Source organism: Oncorhynchus masou, chromosome 26 (assembly GCF_036934945.1).
Source record: "Oncorhynchus masou masou isolate Uvic2021 chromosome 26, UVic_Omas_1.1, whole genome shotgun sequence".
In the NCBI taxonomy this organism is placed as follows: Eukaryota; Metazoa; Chordata; class Actinopteri; order Salmoniformes; family Salmonidae; genus Oncorhynchus; species Oncorhynchus masou.
Window position 1 is genome coordinate 15,632,712 of NC_088237.1, and position 10,904 is coordinate 15,643,615.

At 42.3% G+C, this 10,904-nt stretch overlaps 1 protein-coding gene across 2 annotated transcripts; it reads right to left on the bottom strand.

The window, feature by feature from the left end:
- Positions 1-17: 17 nt before the first annotated feature.
- Positions 18-10,603, bottom strand: LOC135514872 (condensin-2 complex subunit H2-like). 2 transcript variants are annotated; one of them, XM_064938543.1, is made up of 19 exons: positions 10,491-10,603; positions 9,935-10,049; positions 9,595-9,696; positions 8,910-8,971; positions 7,737-7,818; positions 7,525-7,593; positions 7,281-7,360; positions 6,933-7,099; positions 6,510-6,655; positions 3,196-3,297; positions 3,000-3,063; positions 2,777-2,878; positions 2,652-2,696; positions 2,482-2,552; positions 2,198-2,393; positions 1,856-1,899; positions 1,623-1,724; positions 1,334-1,483; positions 18-1,098 (listed from the first exon to the last, which is right to left on the bottom strand). In XM_064938543.1, exons 2-19 carry the CDS (start codon positions 10,040-10,042, stop codon positions 958-960), a joined length of 1,833 nt encoding a protein of 610 aa, XP_064794615.1. In that variant the 5' UTR covers positions 10,043-10,049; positions 10,491-10,603; the 3' UTR covers positions 18-957. The 2 variants fall into 2 exon arrangements, with proteins under 2 accessions (XP_064794615.1, XP_064794614.1); XM_064938542.1 differs by having other exon boundaries at positions 1,856-1,905.
- Between the last annotated feature and the right edge of the window lie 301 nt (positions 10,604-10,904).

Here is a 10,904-nt window from a genome sequence, read left to right on the forward strand (position 1 = left end):
TGTAACCACACCAACAAGACTGTATCAAAGGCCTTTAGTATGTTACACTTAAGCTGAACCCAATGTCCAGATAACAATAATCCTCCATCAGAAATGAGGCCCTGTGAATTGTTCTCAGACCAGACTGAACCACAACAATATGGACGCTTCGTCGAGGCTATGGTGATTCTGTGTGTGCAATAAATTGTTTTTGTCTGACACCAATAATGGTTAGGATATGAAATTGTCTTCATACTAGTCTTTTGTCAAGGACAATCACTAGTATACAGACACTAGTAGGTGTTGCAATATCTTCGTAAAATCTACATGCTCGTTTTATTTTATACACGTTTTTGGCCATTGTAAAAAAAAATCTATATAATTTCCTTACAAACCAGTAAAACATAATTTCCCAATTTAGGTTGTTCTCTTGAATGAAAGAAAAATTATCACATTTTTCTTAAAAGTCCTCTCATCTGATATAGAAAATGTATGAGTTCTACACCACTTGGACAAATATGCAAATAAAAACCAACGTATAGAATTGTCATGGATACGAAGGCAAACATTGTGAACAGGGTGATAATTCTTAGGGTCAGTCAATACTACCAACATACCCTGAGTGCCACATCTGGTAAATATATTGTGTAGATGCAGGTGAATGAGAGAGAGATTATTTCTCTTGACAGAACCAGAGGAATACACAGACATGATACACACAGACAAGACATACAGAGGACAGAGACACCAAAGATCAAACAATAGACAGGGGGGTGAAATTAAAGAGCAAGTACGTGAGGAGAGAATAGGTGCAGCCAGGTTGTTGATAGAGCAGGTCAGTACCAGTGGTCCGGTAGGCACAAGTGACATCACACACAGGAGTGCGTACCACGTTTCAGAGTAATGGATCTCTAGTCCCCACGGAGTCAGTAGGAGGCAATAGCGCGCACACACACACAGGATCAGGAGATGTCTGGGTCATATAGGGTCGGAGGTTGCTGCAGGGGCTTTCTTGAATCGTTGGTTGGCCCGGTGTTTGCTGAGCAGAGTGAGTCCCATGGTGTCGATGCTTTCCTCGAGACCCTCACTCCTGTCGATCTCCACTGTGTAGTCGTTGGCCTGAAGAGGAGAGAGCATGATAATAACCTGATGGCACAGTGTCCTGATGGTAGAGTAATGGGAGTTACTGTAGACAAATACACCTTGAACTAGAAGCTATCAAACTCATTTGTCATACAATAAAATCAAGAATCTCGAAATATCAAGTGTTCAGTGTCAAGACTAAACTCCAGACAGTGGCTGATTATGCTTGATTAGATTGAATGAATTGAATACAGCACAATCACACACTCACCAGTTGAAGGGAAGCCAGCATGTACTTGCAGGCCTCGAAGTTGTCCATGCCGTGGACTATAGAGGAGAAGGTCTTCCTCTGGCCCACACTGCTCAAAGCTGCTACGATCCTGTCCCCATAGTCATGGATGTCAAAGGTAGCACGCATCTCCTACAGAGACATGGGGTCAGGAGGTTTAGCCAACACTAGAAATCACCAACGGGGTGAACAATAATATCATTTTCCATTAGAATAGAATGGATACTTGATCTACAGCAAAATGTCTGGAAAGTATGCCATTGAATCTGACCTGATAGGTGAGTTCCGGTCGTATTTTGTCCTCCCATTCCTTCACTCTTTTCGACAGCGCCGTCTCCTGGGCATAACCCTGGGAGTTCACTAGGAACTGCTCCTGGAATATGAAGGAAGTGGGGGGGGGCATCAGGAACATCAGGAACAGTGACTAGCTACACAGAACCCTCTAGTATTTCTCGCTGTAACATGACCCAGAAAGACTGGCTCATTGAGACCATATATACGTACCACACTCTTCTTCACCAGGTCTTCGTAACTCAGTCCGTCCATGTCTGCCCCTGGCAGCGACAGAAACATTGTAAACAGACTCAGAACTATACCATCTTTGCCTAGGGTTGCCTACAGTGTCCTAAAACTTTCCTGAGTGGTCCACAAAGTGGTTTTACCATCTGTGTTTTGTGTTGTCAAGTAACATATCATTGTGGAGTGACACTAATACATTAGTCCAACTCTACAGTCACACAGTCGAGACCTCGTGGCTCTGTTTACACCTTGCCTTAAGATATGTGCAGTTAATAGCAGGAGTGAATGTGGTCTGAGAGATAGAAAGACAGACAGGACAGTGTCTACCTGGTACGAAGTCCTGTCCACTCAGGAAGTCAGCCGGGGCTTCATCAGTCAAAGGGTCATGTTCGTTGTCAGAGAGGTCATCGTGCAGGCCTAGGGGGTCGTGGTGTCTGAGGCCCTCTAACTCCTCCTCCCTCTCTTCTCTCTCGTCCAGCTGCAGGTACGTCCTTCTCAGCTCCTCGTCAGACACAAACACACCCTGTAAGGGCAAAAGGTTGTATGTTCAGTACATAAAAACAGCAACAAATACTTCGTGCTTCATGACCCATAGCAGTACAAACACATACTGTTTTTCCAAGAATCCTCTTCCGGGTCTTCAGCTTGTCTTTCATTTGACTCATATAGATGTAGTTCAAGTCTGTAACAGAAATACCACTTGCTGTAAGCGCCAAATAGTAGAGGGTTCAAAAGATAACACCTCTATCTCCTGTCATTTAGCTATGAGATCCACCCTTACCTGTATACGTGGGTCCATTCTTTAGCCTGGGTTCACGGGGGTCATCTGCAACAAGAGGAGGCATTTGTCAGGTATATTCCATCCGAGTCACAGTCTTCATAAAAACACCAACACACACTACTTACAGGTGCCAGTGTACCAGGTCCAGAAGTCTTGCAGCGCAGCCGGGCCTTTCCTTTTCCGCTTCCCAGAATCATCCAAACCCGGAGGAACCTTATAACATCTTCCTATGGTGAAAGAACACACATTTAACACAGACAGGACCCCTCATAGAAAATACACTGACATCCTCTCAGTGAGTAAGAGTCAGTTGGACAGCATCTCATCGATAGGAAAATGTTTCCTCACCTGTTTTCAGAGGCTTGTCCTCGCCGACTGTATCATAAAGGTCATGTAACCTCCACATGTTTGCCTGCATCACAACAATCATCACATCACAAAGACAAGAACAAAAAACTAAGTGCGCACTAGAATGGTTATTTTTTTATCTCGAAATGTATGGTGGTTTATCCCCCGTGTCTGTGGTTGTGACGGGTAACCGTACCGTCTGGGCCTTCTCCTCCTCCTTCCTCTGTTTCTTCTGCTCCTCCTCAGAGAGCTGCTGGACTCCTCCCCTCTCCCTCAACAGCCTCCCTTCACTGGGGGCCTGTGAAAGAACAAGTTAGAACACACGGATACAAGACATCAATAAACAGAACACATGATAATACAAAATCGTACACAATTCAACACAAGGTCCCATAAAAGGGCTACAATAAATGGGTTGCAATGGAACTAGGCATGTGTGAAACCTATGGTTCCTATGCAGGTATGCATGTATATACAGTGCATTTGGAAAGTATTCAAAACCATGGTCTTATTCCACATTTTGTTGTATTTCAGCCTGAATTCAAAATCTATTAAATACCCCATAATGACAAAGTGAAAAATGCTGTCTTTTTTCAAATTTATTGAAAATGAAATACAGAAATATCTAATTTATATAAGTATCCACACTCCTGAGTTAACACGTTAGAATCACCTTTGGCAGCGATTATAGATGTAAGTATTTTTGGGTAAGTATCTAAGCGCTTTGCACACCTGGATTGTACAATATTTGCCAATTATTTGTTTCTACATTCTTCAAGCTCTGTCAGATTGGTTGTTGACCATTGCTAGACAACCATTTTCATGTCTTGCCTTAGCTCTACAAGCAGATTTAAGTCAAAAATGTAATTCAGCCACTCAGATTTAGTGTCTTCTTGGTAAGCAACTCCAGTATAGATTTGGCCTTGTGTTCTAGGTTTTTGTCCAACTGAAAGGTGAATTGTTCTCCCAGTGTCTGGTGGATTGCAGACTGAACCAAGTTTTCCTCTAGGATTTTACCTGTGCTTAGCTCCATTCCATTGATTTTTTATCCTCAAAAACCCCTTAGTCCTTAACGATTACAAGCATACCCATAACATGATGCAGCCACCAATATGGTTCAAAATATGGAGAGCAGTACTAAGTAATGTGTTGTATTAGATTTGCCCCAAACATGACACTTTGTATTCCGGACAAAAGGTGAATTGCTTTGCCACACTTTTTGCAGTATTACTTTAGTGCCTTATTGCAAACAGGATGCATGATTTGGAATATTTGTATCCTCTATAGATTTCCTTCTTTTCACGCTGTCAATTAGGTTAGTATTGTAGAGTAACTACAATGTTGTTGATCCATGCTCAGTTTTCTCCTATCACAGCCACTAAACTATGTAGCTGTTTTAAAGCCCCCATTGGCCTCATCCCTCGGCAGTTTCCTTCCTGTCCGGCAACTGAGATAGGAAGGACGCCTGTATCTTTGTAGTGACTGGGTGTATTGATACAACATTCAAGTATAATTAATAACTTCACCATGTCCAAAGGGATATTCAATGTCTGCTTTTTATTTATTTTCTACCCATCTACCAATAGGAGACCTTTGCGAGGCATTGGAAACCTCCCTGGTCTTTGTGGTTGAATCTGTGTTTGAAATTCACTCCTCGACTGAGGGACCTTACAGGTAATTGTATGTGTGAGGTATAAAGATGAGGTAGTCATTCAAAAATCATGTTAAACACTATTGTAACATACAGAGTGAGTCCATGCCACTTAAGTGACTAGACTCACTCCAATTTGCGTACAGCCCTATCAGATCCACAGATGATGCAATTGGTATTGCACTCCACACTGCCCTTTCCCACCTGGACAAAAGGAACACCTATGTGCGAATACTATTCATTGACTACAGCTCGGCATACAACACCATAGTACCCTCAGAGCTCATCACTAAGCTAAGGACCCTGGGACTAAACACCTCCCTCTGCAACTGGATCATGGACTTCCTGATGGGCCTTACCACCCCCAGGTGATAAGGGTAGGTAACAACACATCTGCCACGCTAATCCTCAACACAGGGGCCCCTCAGGGGTCCGTGCTCAGTCCCCTCCTGTACTCCCTGTTCACTTATGACTCCACGGCCAGGCACGACTCCAACACCATCATTAAGTTTTGCCGACAGTGGTAGGCCTGATCACCGACAACAACGAGACAGACTATAGGGAGGAGGTCAGAGACCTGGCCGTGTGGTGCCAGGACAAGAACCTCTCCCTCAACGTGATCAAGACAAAGGAGATGATTGTGGCCTACATGAAAAAGGAGGACCGAGCACGCCTCCATTCTCAAGGACGGGGATGTAGTGGAGCAAGTTGAGAGTTTCAAGTTCCTTGGTGTCCACATCACCAACAAATTGTCATGGTCCAAACACACTAAGACAGTCGTGAAGAGGGCACGACAACGCCTATTCACCCTCAGGAGACTGAAAAGATTTTGCATGGTTCCTTCGATCCTCAAAAGGTTCTACAGCTGCACCATCGAGAGCATCCTGACTGGTTCACTGCCTGGTATGGCATCACTGTCTGGTATGGCAACTGCTCGGCCTCCGACCACAAGGCACTACAGAGGGTAGTGCATACGGCCCAGTACATCACTGGGGCCAAGCTTCCTGCCATCCAGGACCTCTATACCAAGCAGTGTCAGAGGAAGGCCCTAAAAATGGCTAGATAACAGCTAACGTTACATTATACCATATCCGTTAGGTGCTAGACTCCAGCCACCCTAGTCATAGACTGTTCTCTCTACTACCACACGGCAAGCGGTACCGGAGCACCAAGTCTAGGTCCAAGAGACTTCAAAACAGCTTCTACCCCCAAGCCATAAGACTCCTGAACATCTAATCAAATGGCCACCCAGACTATTTACATTGCCCCCCCCACTACTGCTACTCTCTGTTGTTATCATCTATGCATAGTCCCTTTAATAACTCTACCTACATGTACATATTACCTCAACTAATCGGTCCCCCTGCAAGTTGACTCTGTACCGGTACCCCCTGTATATAATCTCGCTATTGTTATTTAACTGCTGCTCTTTAATTACTTGTTCCTTTTATTTCTTATTATTTATTTTTTACTGCATTGTTGGTTAGGGACTCGTAAATAAGCATTTCACTAAGGTGAAACTTACACCTGTTGTATTCGGCGCATGTGACTAATACAATTTGATTTGATAAGCAGATTTTTACTGCCGCACTTAAGCTTGCCATAACAAAGGGCTTGAATACTTATTGACTCAAAACATTTCAGCTTTTAATTTTTTATTCATTTATGAAAATTTCAGAAAACACAATAATACTTTGACATTATGAGGTATTGTGTGTTTTAAATTCAGGCTGTGACAACAAAATGTGGAAAAAGTCAAGGGGTGTGAATACTTTCTGAAGGAAATATATATATATATATATATATATGTGTGTAGGAGTATGTGTGTGTGTAAGAGAGAGATATTTCTACGTTCCTACCTGGTGTCTGTCAATATGTTCCTCAGGTCCCTGGTCCATCTCCATCCCGTTGTCCTCCAGGGTCAGGAAGTTCTCCGCACCGGCATCAGCACCATCGTCCCCAGCAACGCCCGACATGGCATCCCCTGCTGCAAGCTCTGCGTCATCTGGACACACAACAACAATAAGGAAGTCAACACCCGGCCATAGCTTAGAAATACACATTAAAGAACTGTATATTCCATTTGAGCTGGTCCTTGCAACATGGTATGGGATTTAGTGCTCTGTTGGAGGCAAAACACATCACAAACACCCCCAGAGAAACCAAATCTATGGGGTGTTTTCTATGATCAGTCGGCTGTTTTGGCTTGACTACAGTTGTGTACAGTATATAGACCTAGACACAGTAATGTACAACTGTCGATATACTGTATCCATCTCTACCTTGGTGCCCGAACAGGGTGACAGGGACCAGGGGTGCGTCAGACAGGGCGTCCCTGAGGAAGTGGGACTGAGAGGAGGCCGGGAAGAGGCGGAGGATACCCAGGGTGTCCGGAGTGAACATGTTCATCCTGAAGTCCTTACAGCTACCCAGCACCTCTCCTTTCAGACTGCAGCGCAAACAAACAGGGAAAATACACAAACAAACATTGATACGACAGCCCTCTGAAGTAATGTGTTCCATCAAAAAGTAAGGCTGCTACATATGGCAAGGCTTATAATGTTTCATAGTTATTCTACAGAAAAGGTCATCATGTTGAGGGCGGTTTAGGCCGTGGACTTGGAACCCACCTGACGAGAAGCAGCTTCTGTTTCTCAAACGCCTCAGGAGGAATCAGAGACTCGGGGGGAAGAGGGGCCACGTCCACATTCTAAGGAACACACAGGACAATCATTTACACAGATAGAATCATGGATACACACACACACACACACAAATCAGTTAGTCTGATTGAAACACCAATCAATATATTGTACATTCTGGGGGGGGGGGGCATTTATAAAGGGTTAAATTTTTCCAGAGGGGGACACTCACTGTGTTGGCCTCATTCTTCATCTCTGACTGCAGTGAGACATCTGTTGTATCCTGGTCTAAGGAGTCAAACTGGGGGAACAACAAACATCAGTAAAATCAGGTGATAACAGTGTTGGGCCAGAACTAAAGCCTGCTACACACACCCTATGGCTCTCTTTGGCCAGGGTTCCCTCGCCCAACTGTCACCGACCCACCCAGCTCCACACTCTTACCCCGCCGTCATCATCATTAGCATTGTTGGATGAGGCCCCATCCGTGCCATCCTCTCCAGATGTCACTGCTCGTTCATCTTTCCTGAAAATGACAGGTACAAATCCCTTTAACTCAATGGGAAAGGAAGTGAAGAAGCAGAGCAGAATGAAGACTGGTGGCTTGAGTGGGACTGTGTGTGTTCACAGGGAGCGAGGCAGGGTAGAGTACCTTCCGAAAGTATTCATACCCCTTGACTTATTCCACATTGTGTTGCGCTACAGCCGGAATTCAAAATTGATTCAATCTAAAAATGTATTTTATAAAGCCCTTTTCACATCAGCCAATGTCACAAAGTGCTATACAGAAACACAGCCTAAAACCCCAAACCCCGTCCCCCCCCCCCTCACCCATCTACACACAATACCACATAATGACAAAGTGAAAGCATGTTTCTAGACATTTTTGAAAATGAAATACTGAAATATCTAATTTACATATTAGAATTAGCATGTTAGAATCACCTTTGGCAGTGATTACAGCTGTGAGTCTTTCTGGGTAAGTCTCTAAGATCTTTGCACACTTGGATTGTACAAAATTTTCACATTATTTTTTAAATTCTTCAAACTTTATCAAGTTGGTTGTTGATCATTGCTAGACAGACAATTTCAGGCCTTGCCATAGATTTTAAAGCCAATTTAAGTCTACTATAACTAGGCCAATGCTTTGTCTTCAGGACATAAAGTTATTTTATTTGACATATTTGTTTGCAATTTTACTTTAGATGCAACAGGATGCATGTTTTGGAATATTTATATTTTGTACAGGCTTCCTTCTTTTCACTGCCTTTCTGTGTTTGAAATTTACTGCTCGACTTTGGAACCATACAGGTCATTTTATGTGTGTGGTACAGAGATGAAGTAGTCCTTCAAAAATCACGATAAGCACTTATTTACTCTTGAACTTATTTATGCTGGCCATAAATGGGTTGAATAGTGTTTGACTCAAGACATTTCAGCTTTTAATTTATTTATTTGTAAAAATGTCTAAAAACATAATTCCACTTTGACATTATGGGGTATTGTGTGTAGGCCAGTGACAAAATCTCAATTTAATCCATTTTTAATTCCGGCTGTAACAACAAAATGTGGAAAAAGTCAAGGGGTGTGAATACTTTCTGAAGGCACTGTACTTACTTCTTGTTTCTGTCATTGATGTAGTCCAGAGTTTGGTACACCAGGTTGTACAAATGTTCCACCTGAATCAAACAATAATAACAAAATAATGCATATTAATAAAGTGTTTCCCCTATATTCATAGCAGCAGCCTGCTAAATTGTTGCCACCCCCCGAAAAAAATGAGATAAAAGAATATGATTTTGTTTTGAAAATAATTTGAGGAATGGAAAACTTTGTGTAAACTGAAACCACTTAAACCAGATATAAACTGTGTAGAAAAGATAATGGACCTATACGTTTAAAAAATAATAATATCATCTTTGAGAACTAACAATCGCTAAAATAAAAACTAGACAGTCATGCAGTTGACTCGACAGTTGATTTTGTTATAATGTTTGAGTCACTCAGATAGATTGCATAAGCCCTGGCAAAAATTGTAGAATTGCAGAAAATTAACATTAAAACTGCAATTTGTCTCAGCCCCATGGCAAAATGTGTAGAAGAATTGAAGGAAATTAGCTTTAAAACTGAATGTTCTCTCTCTCAGCCTGTCAGCCCCTCGACAAGATGTGTAGAATTGCAGGAAACGAGTTTTAAAACGGTAAAAATCTCTGGATCACATAGTTACTTTTGGACAACAAGTCAGGAATATTATATGAAACCAGCCTATGATGTTCTTCTTTTCTACCAAACAACTTCTCACCTTCTTGCTGTAAATGCATGCTGAGCCTTGTATGAGCAGCGCTGCCTCTGCAAAGTTAAGAGTGGTTTTGCCCCCATCGAACGAGATGTACATCTCATCCAACTGCCAGACCAGAGAGACAATATGACAGTGGTAAGTGCAGTGTATATCAATGTGTGAGAGGACAACCTTTCTTAACAGTCTACTCCAGCCTTGGTCTGTGTGATTTTCAACCCAGTTAGTGACTCAATTCCAGGCTGTGTTTGTGTGTTGACACACAACATTGTTGTTAATACAGTACTTTAAGTCTATTTTGTTTACATGATTTGCCCCATAGTGCATGCCACGGGCACATTCCTACCTCCTCTAGATAATCTGCCAACTCCGAGGCCACATCAATGTCCCAGTTTTTCGTGAGCTCCCGGATAGGCTGCAACAAATGGGTGAATCGAGTCTCCACTGTGTCCATGGCTCCCCTTAAAATGAGAGATCAAATCATGTCAGATTTGAATCGGTTTGATTTTTAGAAAAGCTAACACTTTATTCAGTAGCTATCTACAAAATAGGTGGGTTGACATTTAGCTATCTAGCTAGAGAACGTTTAAATTCACAGAAAATTATCATTTTGTTTATATAGTTGCTAATGAACTAACCGGGGCTGCATGTAGCCAAGTGGTTAGAGCGTTAGCCTTGTAACCGAAAGGTTGCAAGATCGAATTCACGAGCAGACAACGTAAAAATCTGTTGTTCTGCCCCTGAACAGGCAGTTCCTAGGCCGTCATTCACAATAATAATTTATTCTTAACTGACTTGCCAAGTAAAATACAAAAAATAATCTACGAGTAGTACTGACTGTAACGTTAGCCAGCTACCTGTACGTTTTAACACAAACATACATTAAATGCTATTAGACTCACAATCAATGTAGGCGTTGATTCACAAAAGACAAAATTGTCCCAAATTTAAACACATGTAATATGTGTTGATAAACTTTGGAGCCCTTTCAAAAAAAATCCGGGCGTCCACCATTTTATTTTATATTCGCGCGAGATTTTCTTATTCGCCGAATTAGTTTCCTCTCTGACGTCGGCGTCAAAAGAGCCAGGGTTTTTGCGGTTTGCTGACATCTACTGGCGGAAGTACCACTAAAAAACAACCTGTATCCTTTTTTTAAAATTTCACCTTTATTTAGCGAAGTAGGCTGCGACCTGGCCAAAATAAAGCAAAGCAGTGCGACACAAACAACAACAAAGAGTAACACATGGAATAAACAAGTCTATATACAGTGTGTGCAAATGGCGTGAGGAGGTAAGATAATAAATAGGCCATAG